Source organism: Haliotis asinina, chromosome 4, assembly GCF_037392515.1.
Source record: "Haliotis asinina isolate JCU_RB_2024 chromosome 4, JCU_Hal_asi_v2, whole genome shotgun sequence".
Classification (NCBI taxonomy): domain Eukaryota; kingdom Metazoa; phylum Mollusca; class Gastropoda; order Lepetellida; family Haliotidae; genus Haliotis; species Haliotis asinina.
The window spans coordinates 81,852,785-81,879,048 of record NC_090283.1 but is presented as its reverse complement, the minus strand read 5'-3'; the positions used below and the strand labels follow the sequence as shown (position 1 = coordinate 81,879,048).

The 26,264-nt window shown below is 45.3% G+C and overlaps 1 protein-coding gene across 1 annotated transcript in view; it reads right to left on the bottom strand.

Annotated features, from left to right (window-relative positions):
• LOC137281990 (uncharacterized) overlaps positions 1 to 14,063 on the bottom strand; it is a 31,532-nt gene extending 17,469 nt beyond the window's left edge. The window contains exons 1-7 of the mRNA XM_067813745.1: positions 14,037 to 14,063; positions 7,552 to 7,610; positions 6,711 to 6,862; positions 5,788 to 5,918; positions 4,460 to 4,592; positions 3,938 to 4,006; positions 2,856 to 2,965 (exon numbers count right to left, since the gene is read on the bottom strand). Coding sequence (XP_067669846.1) covers positions 2,856 to 2,965; positions 3,938 to 4,006; positions 4,460 to 4,592; positions 5,788 to 5,918; positions 6,711 to 6,862; positions 7,552 to 7,609 — 653 coding nt within the window. The 5' untranslated portion in view covers position 7,610; positions 14,037 to 14,063. The remainder of the gene's footprint in view (positions 1 to 2,855; positions 2,966 to 3,937; positions 4,007 to 4,459; positions 4,593 to 5,787; positions 5,919 to 6,710; positions 6,863 to 7,551; positions 7,611 to 14,036) is intronic.
• Positions 14,064 to 26,264: the final 12,201 nt, after the last annotated feature.

Here is a 26,264-nt window from a genome sequence, read left to right as displayed (position 1 = left end):
TCATTTAGGGTTGTTCGACTGGATGCTGTAGCGGTGAAATATACTGCCTATCAAAAGTTTAGACGCACTTAAAACACTCACTATATGTTATATATATACGTATCTGGTTACATCAACTTGGGGGAACCAGCTTCAAACCTTATGTGGATAACCTACACGAGGATCATGTATAAAATTGATGGAAAATGTGCAAATATCGTGCATGTGAACAGCTGAGTTTTAGTGTAAAGTTTCGCCAATTTTCACCGAGTTTCATAATTTACTGACCCTATGATGATAATATTTTCAAGGTTACGGATTTGTCTTACATTACATCAGTTCAGGTGTAAACAGTACCTATAAACAGTATTGAATATTACACCTAGTTGATCTGTTAGATCTAGTTTAGAACAGTTGATTGACTTAAGTGGCTACATTTACACTAGTGAATCTAAACTGTTGATTTGTAACATAATATAAGCCCTTCTGATCGTGTTTTATGCAATGTTGTTTGGTTTATGTTATGAGACAAGGAGATGACCAGTATATAAGTATTTAGAGTTTTACCTCTTTTGGACGGCAATTGCATGAAGTTTTGCCAGGGACATATCGACGAAATTCAACCCAGCCCATCATGTCAACACAAAGATGAAACCATTCCACAAAATAAATACATGGTGAGTGAATAAATGCCCTATCAAATTTTCCATCCGTGTTGCTAGAGAAAAGCAAAGCGTCGTTGGTGTTGATATTGAACTGTTTGTGAGATAAGATACTCTTTTACCTCGGAACCTCGGAACTAATGAGGAGCAACTCATTCGAACGTAACAAAATTATAGAAAATGTTCGCACCCCAACTACTGCCCTCACTTCATGCCATCTTTAACCCGAAGTTAATGTATGTATATATATATTATCTGTGAAAAGTTTTGCTTACTCCGGGTAAGTGTAGGTACACCTGTCTTGCTGGTCCAGGTGGGAGGGAGAGGTGCCTTTGTTATGGAGGTAAAAGGGATTGGGAGTGGCGGGGTGGGGGGAGTAGGAGGTGGAGGAGAGTTTCACAAATCACGAAGTTTTACCTGTTTCTGGAATCTGCAGTGGAAAATGGAGCACAAGTGTCAGGTATGGAATTGATACAGTTGATGCTGGTGTGTATCATTTAAAGACAGTTAAAAACATGACATGTAGCTTGAATGTAAATACACCGTGTTGCTACTTGAAGATACGATGCTAGTTTCATTTTTGTTTTTGAGTTGTGCTTGGATTCTATTCCTAACAACATATTTTCCCATATGCAGGCGGTGTAGATAGTAGATACCTCCCCCATGCTGGTCGGGATTCAAGCTGGCTGCGATACGAGGAATAACACTGTCTATACACTAATGTTACACAATCGCTATCAGAACACAGGCGTGTTGAGTCAGCTAAATATTCTACTCGGACCAGGACGGACAGGGGGCAGCTTTGCGTGGTGCGACTTAACGCTTCGTGTATGTGACGTGACTGAATGCTCGGTGTACAGAGCGGCTGTATGTGGTGTGGCTGTAGCGTGGCTGACACGTGGCGTGGTGTGGCTGTGTGTGATGTGGTGTTCCTTTGGTGTGGTTGTGTGTGATGCGGTGTAGTATGGCTGCATGTGGCGTGGCGTGGCGTGGCGTGGCGCGGTGGTGCTTGGTTTGGTTTGTAGCTTGATTTGTCGTGGGGTGTCACAGTGTGGTGCGGCTCATCTGTGTGTGGCGTTACTTAACACTCGGTGTATGGCCCTGCGCAGCCGTGTGTGGCGTTACTTAACACTCGGTGTATGGCGTGGCGCAGCCGTGTGTGGCGTTACTTAACACTCGGTGTATGGCCCTGCGCAGCCGTGTGTGGCGTTACTTAACGCTCGGTGTATGGCGTGACGCAGTCGTGTGTGGCGTTACTTAACGCTCGGTGTATGGCGCGGCGTAACTGCGTGTGGTGTGGCTGAGGTGTGACCTGGTGTGGCTGCATGTGATGTGGTGTAACTGAGGTGTGGCTGAGTGTGATGTGATGTGACTGTGGCTGTGTGTGGTATGGTGAAACTGTGTGTGATGTGATGTGGCTGTGTGTGATGTAGTGTTTCTGTGGTGTGGCTGTGTGTGATGTGGTGTAGTATGGTTGTGTGTGGTGTAGTATGGCGTGGCATGGCGTGGCGCGGCGCGGCGCTGCGATTCTTGGTTTGGTTTGAGGCTTGATTTCTCGTGGGGTGTCACTGTTTAATTCGTGCGTATGTGTATCGAATCAGTATAATAGTGTTGTAAGCTTTTGTTTTACAGTGGCGTTAAGTTTGAAATATTACCAAAACAACGTTGTAGCATGTTATGCTTGTAGGGGATAGTTATTGTGCATTATTTTATGTTAACCCATTTTAAATGCGAAAAGATAACATGATTTGTGGTGAGTTGTCATAAGTCACTGTTAATATGACAATATAGAAATCTGTATGATTTTACATCAGGAATCGTGGCACACCCATATGTAGTGTCAAAGGTATGTCCACAAATTCTGTATCGTTTGGTACTGATGCAGGTTTGGCAAGAACGACAATGGTATTCCTACCTGCCGACAGGGAGACGTTCAAGCTCATACCCGTTCACTGTTATCCGTTACAGGTTTACTCGTTAGAGAAGTTACGGGATGATTTTTTTTTCTAAAAGGCTGGCTCTTAACACGGGATATAATGGAAGCATATTACATCCTGGCGTTCGACGCATGGCTATGACAATCATATTATTGGCTCCGATCAGCATAAATTTCTGGGAACAATGTCACCCCCCCACCCTCTCTCCTCCTCCCCCCTCCTTCTCCTCCCCTGCTCCCCGAGGAAGTACGGATGGCAAGAACATTTCTTCACCTACCACTGCTCCCCCGGGATGCTGGAGTCTTTCAGCGTAATGAAGGGCAAGAAGAACACCGACTTGGTGACGTCACCGACAGACAGGAGCTCAATCTGACGCTCTAGCCGACTCTACACAAACACAGAATATAATACTGATGAAATATTACATTTAATATTAATACTGTAGAAAGATTAATCAATTTATCATTATTACTGCTAACTATAAGCCAAAATCCTTTGCATGAAGAATAGAGCACGTCAAACATTTAGTGACCTGTCATCGACAACTAGCATGATGATGTAATGTGATCACGATGGTGTGGCGGGGATGACGACGATGTGATTGTGGCGGGGATGACGACGATGGTGTTGTAGATGACAATGGTAATGCGATGTGATGTGGCGGGGATGACGACGATGTGATGTGGCGGGGATGACGACGATGTGATGTGGCGGGGATGACGACGATGGTGTTGTAGATGACAATGGTAATGCGATGTGATGTGGCGGGGATGACGACGATGTGATGTGGCGGGGATGACGACGATGTGATGTGGCGGGGATGACGACGATGTGATTGTGGCGGGGATGACGACGATGGCGTTGTAGATGACAATGGTAATGCGATGTGATGTGGCGGGGATGACGACGATGGTGATGTAGATGACAATGGTAATGCGATGTGATGTGGCGGGGATGACGACGATGGCGTTGTAGATGACAATGGTAATGCGATGTGATGTGGCGGGGATGACGACGATGGTGATGTAGATGACAATGGTAATGCGATGTGATGTGGCGGGGATGACGACGATGGTGATGTAGATGACAATGGTAATGCGATGTGATGTGGCGGGGATGACGACGATGGTGATGTAGATGACAATGGTAATGCGATGTGATGTGGCGGGGATGACGCTGATGTGATGATCAGATGTGGATGATGATGACGACGATGACGATGCAATGTGATGTGTGAGGATGACGACGATGTGGTGCTGATGACGATGATGCTGGGGAGGTGGGAAGGGGTGGGGGGTAGTGTAGTACAGCAGACAGTATTGTTGATGACACAGGGAGGAGAGAGATGCAGCTACTTACCACTGAGACTTTGTGCAACGTCGTGTTCCTTCTGATCGCCTCCAACATCAGCGACTCCATCTGCTTCAACTTGAAACAACAACAACATAACCCGTGAATATGTGGTAGACGCCTCCTGAATCTAAACAATTCCTAATAAACGGCGAGGTTGAGGTAAATGACAGTGGCGCGTTAGGGTAGATGAGGACACAGATAAATGTATAAGTCATTAATCCTATATACATCACACATAGAACATACATGTACACATCAATATCTAGTCGGGATAACGCACAACGTGATGCTGGGATACTAACCTGAACATCTCTATGATAACGACGTGTGTAGCAGATATGTTACAGGAGCGTTACATGTGACAAGAAGCACGTCAAAACGTTTCACATTCATTTGTTAGTAAAACTGTGTTTGTGACGTCTCTACCGATGAACTGTTTTTGTGACGTCTCTACCGACGAACTGTGTTTGTGACGTCTCTACCGATGAACTGTGTTTGTGACGTCTCTACCGACGACATGGTACTTACCTGCTGAGGAAGTAGTCGGAGCCGGGCGATGTAGTTTTCGAAGTCCCCGACCGTGTTGAACGGCATCATATTGACGAACGCGAGGGGATTCCTCTGTATTCCCTCCATGAAGTTCACTGGGTTCAGACTATAGCTACAAACAGTGAGTGAGCTAGGGAGTGAGTGAGCGAGTGAGTGAGCTTATCGCCGCTTTAAAACGTATACGGAACATCAAAAGAAACACAGCCCTGGCTTTTTGCCAAGTGTTTAAATAGAAGACATATATGTGAACGCTTCTTGAAATTTCACATTTTCGAAACTTACGTATCTCCCACTGTTCAGTATATTTCAGGTGTCTGAAACAGCTGTATTTCAGTTGTAGGGAAGTTGCCCGTGACACGGGTCACTGGCGGTTTTGAATCATGTATTATGTTTACATGTCAATATTTGTAAGTTTACGTATTTTGTGCCACACTCAGCAATATTTCGGCAACATGGCCGTCGACTATTCTCCCCTGGACCAGACAACACAGAAGTGGATACTCAGACCATCGATCTACACAACTGGGATACAACATCAAAACTAAGAAATATTCCAGCTATATGGCGGCAGTATGGGCCCGACAATCCAGTGATCAATGTCATTAGCATCGATCTACGCAATTGGGATACGATGACGTGTCAAACACGTCAGCGAGCTGACTAAGCATGAGTTGGTGAAGATCAGTTCTATTCTTCATAATACCAAGAGTCACTGCGTGAGCAAAACCTGCATAGACTGCCATTACGTCTTACATTAAACTGCAATCGTTAAGTCGATTTAGAAAAGAAAACCGTAATCTTATTGCTTGCAGAGCATCTTTTGGTAGCACATAAACACGTGTACTGATGGTAACTGTTTCTAGTCGGATTTCCACGCGTGATGCGTATACAACACTTTATACTAAAATAGTAATAGCGATTTCCATGCATGCGTGATGCGTGATGCGTGGTGCATAATCCGTAGCGCATGAATTTGCAGACGCTCAGTAAGTGTAAAAATGCGCATGACGCAGGTCTATGGAGGCCGAAAGCAGGGATTCTTAATGGGTTTCCCAACGTCACATGGCTTTCATTGCACGCTCAGGGAAGAAAGACTTGATCTAAGGCATGACGTACTACGCATTACATATCACGAAATTACACATACAATACGTACACATGAAACCCAAACTTAGGTTTGAAAGAAGCCAACGGAATATTTGCCAAATATGTTCTCATTTCATGATCAATTTGGCACCAAAGAATATAATGTCTGTTATACATCAATAATTAAAAATATCATTGAACATTGGATGCAGCAAACCTACTTTAGGAAGGCGTATCCTTCGATGAAGGTGTTGAGCATGTCGTACAGGATGCTGTACGACGTCATGTCCGCTTCCTCCAAATCCTCAAAGGAGATATTTTTCAGTTGCGTCATCATGTCGTCAGCTACGGCCTGGGGGTATGATTGGTCTGTTAGAGTAAGACAAGGCAACCTCGTTGTTGATGATTTGGGCTACGGGAAACAACCTCACAGTGAAATAGTGAGTGCGAGTGCTCAGATACGTGTGGGTGAAAACCACGGCCCCGCCTATCTTTAAGACGTTAACATATGCTATTTATTGTGAACTTGTCTGACGCTCGGCATTAAGGTAGGACATTGGGTCTAATCGGCTCGGGAATAGTGTACAGTGTAGAGTACGTGTGTCCACACGGGTATCCAAGGTCTAGCTTGGTGAGCTCACACTATAATAACCGTAGTTGTATTCACTAGCGCGGTAACAGCAAGCATACGCACGTACGGACAAACACGTCGCCATATACCCGCCATGTAGTATGCTACGTCAAGCCCCACCACCATATGTGTGAGGTGATTGGTTGTCTCGCCCACATTGCGTCTAAGGTCACTTTCTCTAACGTCTTTGAAAACAATTTAGCAGTTGGAGTACTAAGTAAGGATGACACTGACATATATGGATGAGCAACTTTTGTATTACTTTTCGCTGCAGAATCTACCAATGTTATCAAGCATGTGATGTGTGCAGCAGTGCAATGGGGCTTATCTACAGATATGAAGTGATGTTTCATAATACAGTAGAGAGGCCTGTTTGCCCCACACTGCAGACGATCTGATGTGTGTTTAGATGAGTGACCATAGAATCTACTCATCAAAGACTCATCATAATCCTTCTGAGTGTATCTGGGTGTTTACGCCAGGGTCTGATTTGCCCTGTCGCCCTCTCCTTACCTTATTGTCCTTCAGTTTGTCCAGGGTCAGGACCTCTAGGTCATCGTTGTAGTTGTAGATGTTCCTCTTGGTGGCCTGGAGAGGCCGTTCGCTCATGCGCCAGTCGAAGAACCTATTTCCCAGAGCGTACAGCTCCGCTGATTCGCTCTCCACTGGAACAGAGAGGGAACATGATTGAGAGAGGGAACATGATTGAGAGAGGGACCATGATTGAGAGAGGGAACGTGATTGAGAGAGGGAACATGATTGAGAGAGGGAACGTGATTGAGAGAGGGAACGTGAGCGGCCGGGGGATGGACTCATGAGCGGGGTGATATTGGGGACCACCACAAGGAGCTAGGTGTACACATTGATCTGGAGAAACCTATCGAGGCTTTAGCGAGCAGCGACTATAATGCCGTCTGGCCCCATTTGCCCCGCCCCGGTCATTGTCCTGGCCTGGAGATTCACCGCCGTCCCTCAAATGCCCGTTTAGTCGTCTGACATCCCTACAGTTTCATGCTACGTTTGCCACAGAGCTGTTAAATTGGGTTATATCATTCAAGTAAAGCTTTCACAAAGATGTAAAGAAAATATGCTGACGATGTTTTCATATTCCACTCATCAGTGATGAAACTGAAGATGTGCCCGAGATTAGTGATGTTACACTTCACCTACACGTGTGTTTGTGACGCACTGATTTGTCAGGAAGGACGCATGATACACTCAACCTTTCCCAAACATTAAGTGTCGCCATGCATCACACACATGCGCGTACGCATGTTAACGGTATCTCAGTCTGGGCTGTGCTTTCAGCAGAGTTTCTGACAATACTGGGAAGTGTCTCTTGATTATTGCTTACCTTGCGAGTACAGCGTGATGACACACAGCACGACTAGCTGGAATGTAACGGACCCCATTCTGAAAAGACAAATAACACACTGTTATGCATGTAGTAGTGGTTGTACTGACGGAAGGGGAGGGGGCGTAGGGGCGGTAGTTGTCGCTGAAGCAGTAGCTGCAACACAGCAGTCACAAAGTCATCTTCATCCAGCAGATAATGTCTGAAAGTTGCGTGTTCCAGAACGACTGAGAGCTGATGTGTTTTTCGTGTTGTATCAATGTCACCGCGGTGTATCCGTGCAATGTGTTTGCCCTGGGGTGCCCTTGATTAACACTGTGTGCGCCATATCATTGCACTTCCGGCAGTCAGTTAGGACTGTAACCAAGTACTTTTCACAGTGTAAGGGTATCACTCGGGTAGGTTAAGCAAGGTCGGTTGCAGTATGTAGTTGGATGGGTAACCACATTTATCAGTTCAACTCCTATCCAGACTGTACTCCTACTCCAGATTCCTGACCATGTTTCTCCTAGGGCACATTGTTGCTCGTGGTATATATCTCAGGTGTACTAGCAATACAACTAGGTCCTCGGTAGGATGACACATTCCAGCGCCACAGAGACAGCTTGCGTTGTATACTCGACACGGCATTAACTGCACACGAACTCATTGACTCATTATACAGTCGTGCCCCGTTTATCCGAACGCCTGTGTATTTATTGAAATCGTCCGGATAAGCGAATTTTCGGATATCTGAATCACGGGCCAAATGCAGAAAGAAACGTACAAAGAAACGAACATAGTCGGCATCAGACATAATCGTTATTGATACACATAAATAAAAATCAGTGCATACAAAAATTACAATGTCTCATACCTGTTCATGCTCGCTTGAAGAAATCAGTCATAGCCTTTTGCACTGGCTGTGTAGAAAAGCGAGAGGGCTTTACTTTAAGTAACAGTTCAAGGTTCTCACTGTCACACTCGTAATAGCTAATCAGCTGATCAAGGCAAACACGAGCTTCCTTGTGAGACACGGGTGGGGGAGGTGGCACCTGCTCAACTTCGTATTCAGTTATATCTCTGTGCACACACCTTGTAAATGGAGCGCAGTGTAAGTAAACACGCAGTGTAAATAACAATATAGATTTGAACCATGGTTAGCAATGACAACAATATCAATTGTTTTTTAACGCGTTGAAAATCAACACAGATACCCCGAAATTGTGAATCACCAGGCAGGGAAACAACAAGTAACATGCGTGTGAGGTGTTTCCTCTGACGAAGCTAGGTGAAGGTCAACCGACCTTCACTTGTCCTGGCAACAATCTGGCCACTATGCCACGGTGCAGTTGTTAGGGAAGCGGGAATATGGGGATCAGGTCATTACGATGTCAGAGCTACCTGGCTGTGTGTCATCGTACACTGGTGTCGTGGTATCAACCACAGGCCAACCCATCCAACCATGATAACACCTTCTACTTCCCGTGGTACAAACTAAACACTGCCTGGCGTAAAGCTACATTCAGTCATCCACCCTTCAGCACATTATTACAAAGCAAGACCTGCCGGAATCACACAACCTATCCTCATGCGTGTTTCTACATAACGACTTCCGCCATATAGCAAGTTTCCATCCTCCGGCAATGTACCATGTTTCATGCTTGTTTAATGCGAAGCTGTAGTTACTTCTGCTGCGATCATAGCCGAGCAATGTAGTGATGCTGTTTGTTTTAAGATGATTGTGTTGATATTAGAAGAGGAATGCGATACGTGCAGCAGAGCCGGTATTTCTACTGGAAACGTGAACCATGTTGCACATGGTGGCCAAGCCACCCCCAGACAGTACATCCAGGTTACTGGTAGAGTAACCAGTCCCCGAGCACTAGGTGTGTCATGTTGTACAGCGACCTTACATCTGCTGACACGGACACGGACCTTACATCTGCTGACACGGAGACTGTGGGATGGAACTGCCGCTGCTGGGTGACGTGACATTCTCCATCATGTATTTCCATGGAATCCCAACTATCTCCAGGGGCTCTTTACTATTTCAATAGACTATTTACGAGTGCGATCGGCACTTCATTTACGATCGCCAATTTTGCTAATCATCTGATGACTCGGCTTTATCCTGCTGTAGGAAAACACGGGACGTGGTATGTTTGTGTGTCAAACCTCGGCATCATCCATCACAAGGAGCAGATATTGCATGAAACCAGACGAATAACGGAATCAAACCTTTCGGTAATAATTAATATCACACGTTTCAAACGATACTTTTAAACGGTCCTAAAGAGAAGTAACTATTGCAAGATGCGTTTCGTTAATATTATCATTATGAGAAAAATAAATATTCTGTAATAAACCCATTTGTTCTGTTATCTGGTTGTCAGCCTCGCTTTGAAACTCATGACGTCACGTCTTGTCACTTGGTACCATGCAAGTTAAATGGATAAGCAAAGGTTAAGCAATCAAGTCTTCTTGCGTTTTAATATTCAATGACATCATAAATCCTGGTCCATTCTTTTCATTCTAACTTAAGGTGACAAGGTACCCAAAAACATCATAACAAATATCATGGCGTCATGGTTAGTAGGTCTTGTGTTTTCGTAGACTGGTTCCATTTCGCACATGCGATCGCACCTGAATGGAACCAAGTGGAGGATTCGGGAACCAGTCTAGTGTTTTACCAACTGTAGCACATGTGATATTTGGGATTACCCTTTCTTAGTAAAATGCAAATTCCAGTACATTTTTGGTTGAGTAGCGTACGGGATTCGAAGCCGCACCCGTATTGACCGCTTTCTAAATGACATTGCGTAATCATGTTTTACCAATTGCCAGAGCTCCTTACTGTCATTCGTTGAGAATATGTCATTAAACCCATTTCCCCAGAGTAATCGCCCTTTGTTTAGAATGTGTAGGCCATGTGCGGCTCAATGTGAGGACGTTCCTTAACTCCTGACGAAACGAGACTACTCTACGTTGTAAGGAGTATTACTCGCCTCCCAGTTGCAGTGACTTTGTACACGGAAGCTGTCCCTTTGATTGCATGAGCTATATTTAAGACGAATTTTCCCGTTTCTTGTTTATTTTCTTGCTCTTTCCAGTTTTTTTTTCAAACATTCGACAGTAATTACTCAAACGAATGAGAAAACACTTCACATTTCGTAATATTTTAGGACATCGATGAAACGAGAGAGAAAAAATCACTGAAACGAGAAAATTTTCGAGATAATACTTGAAACAAATGCCTCTTTTGTAAAGAAATAATTTATGTTACAAAAGTGTCAGTATTAGGCTTTCGCAGTCGTATAACATATAGCTGTACACAGCAGTATTACAGAACACTGAACTGCCTCGGTCAGGCCAATCTACTGTTATTTCAGAATAAGTCAATTTGTTTACACACGAAAGAAAAGCCCGGTCACGTGATATGCTGACATCCATTTGGTTGTGTGATGGATGTTAAATAGTCGCTCCGCGGAGCGTGGATGTTTTCACAAGACGGCAACTGGCCAACGAGATGGCGAGACGGTATTGCAATAACGCTAATTGACTACCGTAAATCCCCTTCCACCTCTATGTCGTCATGTTTCAGTTTCTCGAACAAGTCGTTTTCCATCAATTCCACAGGTTATAAATCGAAGTAATAAATATCTCGACTGTTCCTCTCCATCTTTGTGTTCAACATCTGTGTATAATCATAACTTTACTATTCCTGTCGTGTTGACTCAACCGTTCTTGGTACAACCATATTGCACAGACGTCCTTGAGAGACGTACATTGTAGATAATAGCATTGATACCTACACCGAAACGTCAATCGAACTCATTGCAATAAAGGAATTAAGCTGACTATCTGTGGAACTTGCTTTTCCTTCGTATTGACACTGGCATTCTGCAAACAGACAGTTGAATTCAACCATCTTTTTGAACCAAACATTACGATAGTTCTTTTCACCATACACAAGAGTCTCAGCTAGGGCCATCTGTGTTGCTGATTTGTCTTCAACACAACAGACGGTGATAGAGATGATAAAAAACATACACACTTTTGAAATTCGGTCAGAGAATTAAGTGTCTCCGTGTAGGAATCTTACCCATCATTGTCACGTGTACAGGAAAGCGTGCCCGCACCTGTGGTTATGATATAATATACCCATTTAACACACACTCGCCATCATAATTAACTTATCAGTGTAAACCAGGGATCAACACTAACATGGGCTTGCTCGCCTTGAATCGGAAACTACTCGAGTGATGCTAATAATAGCCTCCATTCACAAATATACGTGAACTCCGAAAGTAAACATGCCTTTGACCCCAAGCATGAAAAATGTTTGTATTTACTCGCCGGGGTAAACACACCAATAACTGTTTAGTCTCTAATGATCAGTTGCTACTTGTGCTCACTCAGGCATTAATCACTGGGCTTCGGGTTCCGCCTGCAGTCGGACGTCAGTCGGAGCTTATCCCGGCCTGCTTCTAATTAAGACGCACACTGAGAATGGGGAACTATTGAAACCATTCACAGAGCTTAATTGTACCTGTCGACAGAGACAGTAACAGGTAGTTTACCGTACATTCCCGTGTGGATACACATATCTGTAGCATCTGTATCCTACAGTTCCGTGTGTGCCGATACACATATATTATAGTGGTACATTTTCCCCTATTTCACTGCATCTAGCCCTCTTCATCATGTCAGTTCACATAGCAACACGGTAATGTATTCAGTCATCGTTATGCAGGCATGGCGAGAGCCTCTTCAGAGATGTAGATATTCAGCTGCCTTGCAAGTCAGTTCCCACCTATTGTACCAGTGTCAAGCACAACTCTCTCGCTGATTATTCCGATCGCTCTGTACCATAAAGTGGATATGCAATAAGTCATCTGGGATTTTCGCTGAAATGGGCTGAGAACAATTCACATGGGGTACATCGAACCTTGGTGTCAGCGTGTTAGGCGAACACTCCAACCAGTCGACTACCCCACTGTACCACACCGACTTTCCATCAAATACTTGACTGTTAGACCTCTGTTGTAGTACAAACTTTCCGATCCCTTGTAAATCTCGTAGATGAATAATAATTGGCTATCCTTACCTTATAAATACTCCTAGGTCAAATGTAGAGATAGCATCAAAACCAGGTAATATGATACACCCAGCCTTATCACACATACTGCATATCTTGACCATGTTGAACACCAGTGCTTGTCACGACCCATCAGACAATGTGATCAATTCTCAAACAGTTTGTCTATGAACATGTGGACACTGTCTCAACAGTGGACTGAACCCAGGTAGTTTTAGTAACCTGATACCTCCTGTTGCTAGTTCCACATCAACAAGAATTTTTGGCGGGTGGGAGGTGTCATACTAATAACTGAACAACACGTTTACTGCTGCTGAGAGATCCTAAAAGATAAGGACTTTTCTAGCATTTGGCCTAGGACTATAAACACCCGAAATGCTCAGTAATGAGGCGTATTATTTACAGCTGTGTCCGGTAACTGACCACCTGACAGACCTAATATAAGGCCTAATATCCCAATAGGCCTCGTATCTATACAACCCTCTGACGGATAATATAAGTTTAAAAGACCAGGCATTCACACATAAATCCGGCGAATGATAACCTGAGTTACCCGATGATGGATAACCCGAGTTATCCAATGATTGTGGGCGGTAGTCAGGAGTGCCGATATTTGTGTATCCAAACCTTGACCTGACGGCCACCTACATACAACCACTGGATCTGTTGATGTGATGCTATTGTGGAACACATGCTCCCGTTATAACAGTACAAGTCACCTCGTCCTGCTCACTGGCCTGTACGTTCAGTGTTTATATTTGTATCCAGGCATAACTCACTATGTTTGTTTGGAGCACATGTCCCGCCACAGAGCCAGCACGCCCTGGACGACAGGCCAGACGGGGAACTGATTCCAGTGGGACGGGAGGATGTGCTCTCAGAAAGACCTTGACACTTCAACACATTTGTTCTACGCGGTTGCAACTGGTACTGGACCGCTGACAAACACCCCTCCCGGCAGTTGATATACTTCTGGGAACTATAAAGTGCCACTCCGCACAAAATTATGCTGATTTGACCATTATTTTCTTATGTTGAGGTATGCTAATATACCTAGCACATATATACACATGATGAGTGTGTGGACGTGTATGTAACAGCCACGGCGATGCGGACACACATGCTAAACACCAAGAACATGATTTACAGAACAGTAACAGCAACAAATAAAGTAGCTAATGCACATCATACGATGTCGATGTCAGAAGAATCCTTTATTTACTATAAATATATCATATTCAAAGTTATGATATGTGTGACAATATTACATGGCGGATTTCAGATCGCATAACAAGCCTGACCAAGAAAGGGGCAATGAGAAACGTGTCAAATATATATTCTTTTCATGCTCAATATTCATTACAATTTTATTGCAGGTGAGAAAAGTTGAGAAAGTAACACTAACCTGTTGCTCGGCGCTTCTCCTCGCCCCAAACAAGTGGTGGAGTTATTTTTGTGCGTAAATGTGCCCGAGTTCTGGGCCGTGTGCAAAGCAGGGGGCGGTGGATGCTGCGAGCTTGGCGTTGTTCATTCTCTTCGCAGTTTGTTGTTGCCATGGAAACTACATGAATCGGATACAGATCCGAAGATGAGTGTTTTCTTGATGGATCGTGTCCATGTGCACTGCATCTTATACACAGCATCTTCACTGAACCACTGAACAGAAGCAGGTACAGTCTTAGTTTGAGTTGTTTGTGCCATGTTTAACACAACGCTCGGCACTTTCCCACCCGCGACGTGTAAATATTCGACTTTCCGCCAGACGATCCGGTGATTGATGACACTGATTACCAAGAGCGACAGAAAACCTCTTTCAAATATGTCCCAGCAGTTTTTAACACTTTTAGTTAATCTTTTGTGCCACTTTATCAATATTTCCAGTGTTGGTGACAACAGAAATACGCCTCCCAGTTTCCACGAGAGACATTGAACACGTGGCCCTGTAGGTCTTAACCTTCCACCTGACCTGACTTGACCTGAAGCCGTCTCTTCACTAACGTTACATCGGTGTGCTATGTATAGATGGCAGTGTGGTGTACGACCCAAACTACTACAGCACCACCACCAAAGACGTATCGCATCTCTGGCCTCCATGGCTGCCACACAGGATTTATATAATAATGATGAGACTGACATTTCCGATAAACCCGAATATGTGTTTGTTTTGCAGAGGTATTGCATTTTTACTTATCAACTTTCGGTATGAAAGCATCCAAGGCAAAAATATGAGGGGTGCATGAGTTCATAAGTACCGTCCCTTAAAGTTTCAGTTTTAGCCGACATCAAGCAGAAGTGAATACATGTGCCTGTCAGCTTCCGTTCAACCCAGACTCGTGACAGACAGTGGTCATAGAGATATGTTAAGGGATTTAAATTGATATACAACGGGTATACCGTATTTCCTGTATTAAATGACTGGCTATGTGCTACCGACACAATGTCCTACCGACCATTTACCCAACGTCTATTGCCGTTAATGGCGGCAACGTTGCAGCTTTTCGAGAACCGACACCTCAAATCGATCAACAATACAAAAGTTATATCTACAGGATACAGCCAAACAAACAGGAAACAACCGGTATCTAGTATCTACCCTCACCTCCCCCATCCCCCTACTAACACATTCTTGTATGCATACACGTGTAGCCACCCACCCCTACCCCCACTCCAAACACATCGACAAACATACACAGACACACGTACCCAAACTCACACAGACACAAACGGAGAGAGGGACCAACGCTCACTACAGACCCACGCATGCACGCACACGATCCTGAAGTGTCTAGAGCAGTATCCGACGTGTCCTCAGTTCCAGTAATTACTGCTTGGAGAGGTTAAAGTGACCCCGTCTAATTGTATATCACAGTTTCCCCCAAACACTTGGCAAGCGGCACATGTTGATATTTAAGTAATAGACTTGTTATGACATCTCGCGACGCGCCAGCAGGCAGTAAAAATCACTGCTGACATTTCAGTCCAGGCTATTATTTGGTGTACAAGTAGTATCTAATAGGGAATGAGTTATGTAAAATAACATACATCATACACTTCAAGGGTGACCTCGTGTTTTGCCAAAGTTTCGCTAACACAAACTATGTAATGTAAAAAGGTGATATGTAAAAACTGTGTTACATCAGGGCTGCTTCACGGACAAACCTAACATATGTAGTGTCGGACAGAGGATGGGGAACTGGATGGGGAACTGGATGGGGAACTCGTTGTTCCAGGAATAACACCAGAAGCAGGGACCGGCATCACTCACTGACTAACTCACGGAAAGACACCTTTATCCTACACTATCAACATCAACAGTTCTCTGATAATAATGCACAGTTGCCTCCCTTGGTCGAGTTAGAATAAGGTGAGGACGCCTAAGACAATCTAGACATTATTCTCTCGACTGTTGCCAAATGTAAGAAAAGCGTTATCAAAACAAGGGGGACATAATGGCTGTGTTTCTGTGTAAGTCGTGTTACTGCGGGTCACAGTGCACTCTAGTCGTCTAGCCATGCTAGAATCAGTGTGTTTATAATCCTTCAGGCTTATCTTCTCAAGTAACGGTAAATACAATCCGGTTATGTGAAATAGATTATTATATAGGCGCTACGTACGTCTGCCACAGGTAGGGCATCCATCTCAGGTTACAGTCCTTGAGTCTGCGTGTACTCATTCTACCCTGCCCCACATGACACTGGCAAGACGGGTGAGTACGACTAACACACGCGTGCACGCACACAGAAATAAAGAAGAGGTCACACAAACGAATGCGATTGCATCATTTTCAGCGCCTTTTCTGAGAATGGAATTTGCAGTTATGCGCATGCTTCAGCGGGGATTACAGAAATGTGACTCTGGCATCTGAAGCTATGTATTTTCCTTCTTGGTGTTGGAAGTTCGTATCATCACTCATTTGGTGTGACAATTTTGACGACCATTCTTAGGCATCAAAGGGCGCCACTCCTATGCGATCCCACCTGTACGGTCGGCTAAGAACATCGCAGGAAACAGGCAGTGGACTCGTAATCCAGATTTGTCACGGACGGTTCAGGTTCCACTACACTATATCAACATCACACGCTCCTCGAGCGAGGACCAATCAACTCAAACGGACAGAGGCCTGTGACAGCTGTGATTGGATGAAATAGTGTAAGATGTTTATGTGTTTTAAAAGCACACCCACCCTATTATTAAAACTGACCACAATTTTAAGCATTTAGTGCTGTTATTTTTATCACCATGGGTTATGCTTATGTGTGTACATATATTTTGAAGTAGGTGACATTTGGTGCGGAGATGGGGATTGATGTTTTCCGCTTCCTGAGTAGTATATACAATGGGGGTTCTAAAACACTTTCAAGAAAAGTCTCTACAAACTAAATAAGGCTTTGGTTGGGCCCTTAGCTCTTGCTACTATTACCCCTACTACTTAACGTGTGTTGGAGGTAACACTGTGCCGTACGGTACGATCAATAATTCTTCTCTTACCCGGCCTATGTCACGTTTACCTCGATGAAACAGTTTAACGTGAACCGCCTACGATCTCTTTGGTGTTCATAATAAAGGCTTGTTGGGCTTTTTGTATCCCCTGTTCTATGTACCTTTTTTTCTCGTCCTCGCTGATAGCAGACTTACGAGACTTGGATCGAATATCTTGCTTCATTCCGTTATATTTTGTGAGTTCAGAGAGGATTGAACGAAACTCCTCTTCTGAGATCTTACTATCAGAGAGTGCCGTGGAAATACGCCCACTTACTGTGTTGAGCTTTGCTTCGGCCAGAACCCTGATCTCGTCGTGTTTCAATGCCTTACGATGCAGTCTGCGTGATACCAACTTAAGCGCCAACCCTAACACCCCCGCTATCCCAGCTGTTATTTCAAAACCTAGCACTATAGGTGCAGCCACGATGGTGGTTAACAACCCAACACCTGCAGCCCCTAGTCCCATGCTGGTTGCCATAAGGGTAGTGTCAGCCCCGTCCACGATATTGAAAGCTCTATTGTACTTCTTACATAGTGCTTTCCGCGTGTCACGGTCATGTTCTAGTTGGCGTTTCACATCACATAACTGCCTCAAGCGGAACCCATCTACGGTTTCCAGCGTCTTCGCTACTTCCTCTACGACTGGGTACAGACCCATCCTATAATATATATTATGAAAGATATTTTAATTGGGTTTCAGTTAATAGTCCATAAGTGAATTTGAATTCTATAAGGTCTATACCACTATTCAGGGTAATAGGTGAGAGGTTAATAGACTTTCCTGTTGTAATAAAAACCCCACTGAGGCTTATTAAGCGGTTTATATGACCCGGGGTATCCCGTTGTATAACAATACGACAATGTTGACCTATGTGTTCGTCATACCAGTGTATTGACACCCCGGGTACAATTTGGTGTACTCTTGAGTTGTTTTCAGTGCTTAAATAAAAGAAGACTTCTATGATGAGTGTGGAAGGGGAGAATATATCAAGAATATTTATATTACTCAAATGATTGCTAAATGTTAATTTATTTTTTCCTACAGACCTTAAACTATTTACGGAATTAATAGATATCATGAATCCCCTCTCCGGAATGATGAAATCCCCGATCCAGCTACCGTTGTTACTAATCTTAGAGATCCACTGATTTTCGTCCATTGTGATATAAGGTGAGGCGAGCTTTAAGTTGATCCTCCATTTGGGCTCTTTAAAATCTGATAACGACACCCGTCTGTACACGTTGTCTTTGAAGTGCAGGATATATAAGGTGTCTTCCTCACCAGGCTGATCGAATCCCTCCGTATCTCCTAGGTCGTTAAGCGTAGTGTTGGGTCGATGACTGGTCATTATTATACTATTACGATATAATTTCCAACTGGTTTTTTGATAATAGTTCAGGGGTGAACTTCATACCCATGAAGTGTATGTTGGCAGGCAGGAAGATATTGGTTAGTGATATCTTGTTTTCCACGATAACGTTGACCCCCTGCAGACTGGTGTTGGAGTCGGAACCCACCCGCACGTAAACGTTGCAAACTTGATACTGGTGTCGTTTCACCCACCCGAGTTTGATCCCCTTCACGATCTCGACATCATTCCCCGATGGTTCCCCTAGGTAGACTTTGATGATCAGTGTTGAGTTTGCCGGTAGACTCTCTAGTATAGTGACCACGCCTTCGAATTCAGACACCAACTGCAATTTCACGTTTTGTACGGCCGGTTTACTCGTTAGCATGTGGGCTGCCATAGTGTCGAGTGGGCTGACGACTATGCTACGTCTCTGAGTTGGGACGTAAGCCACGAGCAGGGTTCCATTGTTCACGACTTTGTTTAGGTGGTTGTCTTTGTTATCCGTGAACACGTAGGGAGAGACGAGTCTAATATTGAGAAACCAGTCGTCGTTATCGGGTAACAACACCCACTTGTCATCTTCGGTGAAGACGAGCATATATGGTTTGTTTTGGACGACGGTAGTGCTCTCAACATCATCTAAGTCGAACAGTTTACCCCCGAACGATGGGTATATTATCCAGTTATTATTACCGGTGTTGACAAGGGCGTACTTAGTGTTGACTTTTGCTCTTGCGGTATCTACTATATCACTTAGGGTTCCACCGGAGGTGACTTCAACGCGTTTGTAAATGTTGTTTTTCAGTTGAAAGGCGTACGATGTACCATCTACTCCGGGAGCGTCGAAACCGCGCGTGTCTCCGAGGTCGGAGATCCCGATATTGACGCATTTTTTCACTCCGGGCCCTTGTGCGCTGGTCATTTTACATGAAGCGTTAAGCTGAGGTATCCTATATTTACAGGATTATGATTTATATCTAACACCGATATTGTCAGCTCAGGTATGTTGCCCTGGGTTAATCTCTTATACTGCCGTGGTGAAAACGACTCGGTTCTACCGTCGTTGTATTTCTCAGTTTTCACCGGCACTGCTCTCAGTATAGTGGAAGGGTGACCTCCTTGAATGTTGTACGTTGTGCTCACCTGATCGAGATGAATGTACAGCTCTCTGTACGGTACTAGATCGGGTAACTTCGTGCCTGTGACGGTTGTTGTTGGTTTTATCTCGTCAGGAGACATACCGAGTATCCTCGCTAATGGTCGGCCGAGCCTCAATGAGGTTCTTCCCTTGTTGATTAACACCACTGTACCGTTTGAGTCGTTCATCTTGAGTTCGGCTCCCAGGGGTTTGAAGACCTCGTCGTTTAGAGAGCACACGCTGTAGTAGCCGTCAGTTATCTGGCTGCGAGTTCCACTGACGAACAGCTTATTGTTGCTGATGTTGATGTTAGTCCATTGCGGTAGGTAGGTGATATCGCAGAGTGCGACTTCGAGTTGGTCTGACGTGTTATCGATCGCGTGCGTCAGCTGAACGGCCTCACCGCTCGTTATTCCTGGAAGTGTTATGTACATGTTAGAGTATATATGCTCATTATATAAGAGTTTTAAAATGTTGTTTTACCCTAAACTGGATGTAGATTTCTCCCCCATGAAGATCGTGGTTGCTCCTGGGTTGTATTTCAATGCCCAGCTTTTAGATGTGTTCGATAAGTATAAGCTTTCGGTGACTAACATCAAGGCAGTCCACGCTTGGTTCAACAACCCTATGCAGTTCTGGCAGAATCAATTAAACTTTGCCGTGTGGTGCGCTACAACGGGGTGTGGTGTGACATTGACCGACACTCGGCGTGGACCGCTGACCGCTGTGTTCAAGTTCCACGTGTACTACCAGGTCAGACGTATCCTTAAAGAGATCAGCGCCCCCCTCCCACAGGACAAAGCGTGGGACGCAACAAACAACCCGTACGATAGACGGGTCTACGAACGTATTTGCAATGAATTCGAAATATACCCGAAGACGGATTGGAGTTTGCCGGGGCTGAACCACGGGTTGGGTATTCCTTACAGCGATGGGCTCTCAGTAAAAGCATTTAAGAAAGATTTACTAACAAACTTTATGAAACGAAAAATGTTTAGTACTGGGAATTTTTTCCATGCATTAGATGATATTGTTCCTAAACCTACCAAATATGGACCAAAACCAGTGAAAGATGCAAGTGATGATTTAGTGAAACGAGGTATACTTAGGCAGGACTTTGCTTTGTCGAGTAATGAATGGAGGGATGATCGTATGGACTTTGAAGGTGGTGTTGCTTTCACAATCCAGAAAGTGGAGCAGTCAACCGCAGACGGGTGGAAAATGTTTATGCTGGACACGTCGAAAGGATTCACTCGTGCCGGGGTAGCCAGGTTGAACGACTCGATTCGAACGTACGTGTGGGCGCTGTTGGGTGCGCAGTCGATGACGCGTTCCAACATCCTCGGTAAGGGAACTGCTTACGACGCTCAGAAACAGTTCGTTTCCAACGTTGAGGATGCTATCAATTCTCCAGTTGATCTCCCGTGGGCCATCGACCGTTACCAAAACGTGTTAGAATACGCCAGATCGAAAGTCAATTACGTGTTCGGCGTGGGGCTGTACATGGCTCCGAGTGATATGCAACTGAGAGTAAAAAAAGTGGTGGGTTATAACAACAAAATAGTCATAGCCACGGCGGATCAAAAGTTGGGTATCAACCCCGATATTAACACCACCTATATCCCACACATCCCACCACGTGAAACGGGTATAGTGGCGTCACCCCCGGAGTCTAAAGTTCATGTGGGGGTACCCCCCACACACCCTCATATGCAGGCTCAGCAGCATATTGATAGTAAAACGGCCCTGGTGGTTGGTGGGGTAGCTTTGGGACTTATTTGGTTAAAGATTTCTTAGCCGCTACGTACACCAGACCCGCCACGGCGACGATGGCTGCCCACAGGTTTTGACTGAGCCACGTGGCAGTTTTAGCCAGAGCGCTCAACAACCACAAGACGATGCTACCCAGGATGCCGGGAAGGGCTTCGGCGGCTTTACCAGCCAGTTTAGCTAGGCCTTCCCCAAGTTTTTTTATCCAGTCTTTAACCCCCCCACCGCCACTTGGAGTTCCGCCGCCGGCTGGCACCACAGTACCCCCTGTCAGTGACACCACCAGGGTTGATATGATGAAACCAAATGCAGTCAGAATGCTGGCGATGGTGATCCCTTGCTCCCGGAACAATATCCGAATCCTGTCTGCTAACGTGGTGTCTCGGTAGAGGACTTGATTGATGGTTTCCCGCACATGGTTGGTCTGGGATCGAAGCTTTTCTTTGTAGCCGGACGCTGTCTCCAACCAGACCTGCCTTTCATCTTCCAAATTATGTATTCGTTCCTCGATGGTGGTTTTAATAGACTCGTCCTCAGTTTCACCGAGTTTTTTCTTTTCATAGGCGATTTTGTCGTCTATCTCACTCACTTTGGCCGTGCTTTTCCAGAGATGACCACGAATGGTTTGCATCAACAGGTCCAACCCCTTCAGTTCCCGAAAGGTAATTTTGAGGCCCGGGAAGGGCTTGTTCTCGTAGTCGGCCAACACCTTTTCAATATCATAAGTCATGTTTTGAACCGATGTGGCGTCCCTGATGCCTTCCAGATCTTGACGGACCTTCGGGGGAATCTTCTTCGGGGGAATCTTAGGTCGCGTGCCACCGTAATTTGTGAAACCTAGTTCATCTTGGACAAAGCTAGTATAATATTTACCGACCAATGTTGCTAAGGCAAGCGGTTCTCTCGTTTTTTGATGAAAGAGATCGATCTCCTGGTTATTATATAAAAAACGCAGCTTGCCCTCTTTATTGAGGGTAAACTTGTTATAGTACCTTCCCAACGGTTTGATTTTGTCTCTCTTTTCAACTGCGTTGTAATAAGCGTCGACGGCGCCCCTCACGAGTGTGGCTTGCTTGTTTATATCTTCAACTTCGTCGACAGCCGGCTGTAGGCCAGTACTGAATGAGGTCTCCTGCTCATCGGATGCCTGGGCACTAGCGCCCCGCATCTCCTCCATAGGTATGTCTTCATCCATTATTTAGTATTAAAAATATATTTCGTTTATATATAACAATGTACGGCAGAAAATTAGATCCTTTCAGAAGATTGAGAGAGCCATTAGGAGCCAGAGCCGTGCGCCAGTCGGTGACCATCACCAACAATCCCAGCAAGATAGACCAGAATCAAACTCTGCTGGCTAGATTTCCAAACCTTGGTGAGAATGACCTTATTGTACCAGGCACTGTTCGACTGGCGTTCAATATCACGTTGACCTCAGACAACGACAAACGCGAGCTAGTGCGGAACGTGGGGCGAGCCATCATCAAGAAAACGACCGTCAAGATCAGCGGTAACGAGGTGCTGAGCATCGACGACAGCGACGTGTTTCACTGCTACAGGGATCTCTGGAAAAGCGAGGGAGAACGAGTCAATGATGTGTACCAGGGAACAGCAAATCAACCCGGGCGCGCATAGGGTATGTCTTCACGCAAGACCAGCAAGACAAGCTATCGGACGGTGAAAAGGCCATCGCTCGAGCATACGGGAATCGATTCTGCGTGCCGCTCGACTTCGAGTTGCTCACGGGACACGCGCCATTTTACCAGGCCGCGCTGGGTGATAGGCTCGAATACGAGCTCACGTTTAACGACTATAACAAAGTAGTGCGTACGCCGAACGGTGATGAGGCCAGTTATGCCATAGAAAACATCTCTCTGGAGTTCGACATGGTCACTAGCCCGGAGCTGGCCAGGCAGGTTCGAAGCCAGTACTCTGGGAAGATGGCTATCCTGTACGATCGCGTACTGAGGCATAGATCAGTCGTGCGAGATAAGAGCGACACTGTGTGGAATATCAACCTGAACGTGCCGGCGCGATCGATGAAAGGTATCCTGGTCGTCCCCGTGGAGTATTACGATCCATTCCGGAGGGACAGCGAGAAGTTTTTCAACCCCGAGATTGAAAAGGTGGAAGTGACCATCGAGGGCGTGCCCAACCAGCTGTTCAGTCATGGTATGAGACCACACCAGCAGTGGGATGAGATAAAAAAGCTACCAGTGGGGGATTATATAACAAAGGACCTGGACCTCGGCTCCGTACAGATCGGTGAATACCTGACCACCAAGTACGCCCTATGGTTGGACATGCGATCCACGGATGATGATAAACTGCACGGTAGCGGGCGTCGTATAGATAACGGCAGCGAAGGGATAACCATCCAGATTACTAAGAAGGCTCAACCCGCTGGTAAGTTGAAATTATATCTGTACGTTATTATGGACGCGCAACTTAATATAGACAATGGGAGATTCGTGCAAGCCATCTACTAGTGGGGGAGACCCCCACACCCCCCGGGGGTACCCACAACTACCCACTGACCCACACTGCGCCATAGTGTGCGGGCAGACTGGTTGTGGGAAGACCGTTTTCGTGTTGGATATGTTGGAGGGTTACTACAAGGATGTGTTCGATAACATCGTTATCATGTGCCCTACTCTGAGCATGAATAAAACGTACGCGCGACCTTGGGTGATGACGGACCCGGACGTACACAAAATCGACCCTGGAACACGCCTGCAGGACTGGTTGAAAGCTCTTCACGAGAAATTTAAAGGGGAACTGACGCTGTTTATACTGGACGACTGCAGCGCTAATCGCGAGATAACAAAAAAGAGAGACATGCTATCGTACCTGGCCTTCTCCGGCCGGCATGCAAATCACAGCGTCTGGGTGCTAACGCAGAAGTTCAACTCGGTGTTGAAAGACCTCAGGGAGCAGACGCGATGGGTGGCCTTATTTCATTGCAAGGACAGGGATTCGTTCGAGGAGTGTTTGAGAGAGAACGATGTGATGAGTAAATTAGAACGGGAACGGGTGAAGAAACAGCTCGCTGAAACTAAACACGCTAAGCTCGTGCTCAAGACCGACCAACCAGTAGCATATAGAGTATGCTAAGCAAAGCTAAACAAAGCTAAACAAAGCTAAGCAAAGCTAAGCAAAGCTAAGCAAAGCTAAGCAAATGCTAAGTATAGCTATGATATTTGAAGTGTTTGTCGTGTGCAACTTAACCTTCATTTCTCTGTGTTTTGTCTGCATCGGGTATTATATAGTTAAAACTAAATCTTACTTGTTATATTATAAGATGGAGTGTGAGGAATTGCTCGAATAGTTGGTACCTGGGGGTACCCCCACTGGGGTCTCCCCCACTGATGATAAGCGAGAGAAACTGGTGACGTTGGCTGTTGGCGGCAAAGCCAAACATTATTTTGGAGACTACACTACGGATAAAATTCACAAAATGTCAGCCGAAGAAATCGATAAGCTGTACGCTAGATACGAGTCCCGGCTCGGAGCAGAAATGACAAAGACAATAGGATCGGCTATGACCCAGATATACACCGGTATTGTGTCATACTTCCTTCCCATTCCACCAGAGCGCCGACTTTACCTGTGGGAGGACCTCGAGAAAGACCCTTTTATCGAACACGCTGTGGGCTCTATCAGCTGCGAGCTGTACCACAAATATGGCATGTTGTTGGCTCCAGTGACGGCGGTGATTATCACGGCAAAGCATTGTCAATTTGAGAGAAAGAATAATAATAATAGTATAGATGGATGCTGCACAGGAACCAGTGGAGGTACTGAGGGAAACCCCAGTGGTGGTACCCCCAACAGTGAGGGAGGAGACCCCTTCACAGGAACCCCCAACAGTAACCAGGCAGAAGAATCCTAAGAGGGTAGCTGCGGTAAAAAACGGTGGTGTAACCAACATAAAGTGACCAACCCAACCCGACTGTTGTTGGCTGTAGGCGTAACTGCTGCCTTGGCTATCTCGTGGTTATATACACGTGAGGGAAACCCTCACCGTGAGGTACCCCCAAACAGTGAGGTATCCCCCAACAGTGGGAGGGTAACCCCCACAGTCGACCCGCATATCATGTTATAATTTTAATATTTTTATATCATATACATAATGTCTGAGGGGAAAACGTTCGTCAACGACGCATACCACGCCACAGTGGTCGCCAGTCTAGCCGTAGGGTACGCTCGGTTGACTAAAATGGTGCTTAAACAACCAACTATCAAGCTAGATTTCAACCTGCAGGATATGGGTATGCTCATAATGAACCTTGGTATGGCGATGGCCACAAAAGACATCCTAGTAAAACAAGGGATAATACCTGAAAATATAATGAAATAAATATAGGATGGCCACGATAGCTATGATGGCCGGTGGGGCGTTAGTGAATGCCCTGGCATTTTCCGGGAGTAATTTCCTCTTCTCGAAACTACGAGATGATCACGCAATACAGGAAGAAAGGAAGCGACACGATCTCGCTACTGAGAAATTACAAAGGGCACAGGCCGAGTACGCTAAAAAACGCCTCCAGAGGATCGATTTTATTAACGAACAACTCACGTGTGAAAACCATGCCGTTCAAACATTCAACGATGTCGATGAAGCAATGAAAGAATACTACCTACTAACTGGTAAATGATTGGAACCGCTCAATAAACCCACACTCGCTCAGTACTACACACCATCCAAGGGACAAATGAATCGTGAACTGGTCTTCATAGTGTTGGGTATAGCAGCTACTGCGTTGGTTGCGAAGCAATTAAATTAAAATACCTATATAAGTAAACATGAGACACGCTCCATACCGATGCGAATACATACTTATGGGGAAGACCGAGGCCTGTGGTAGGAAATGCAGGAATCAGGGGTTCT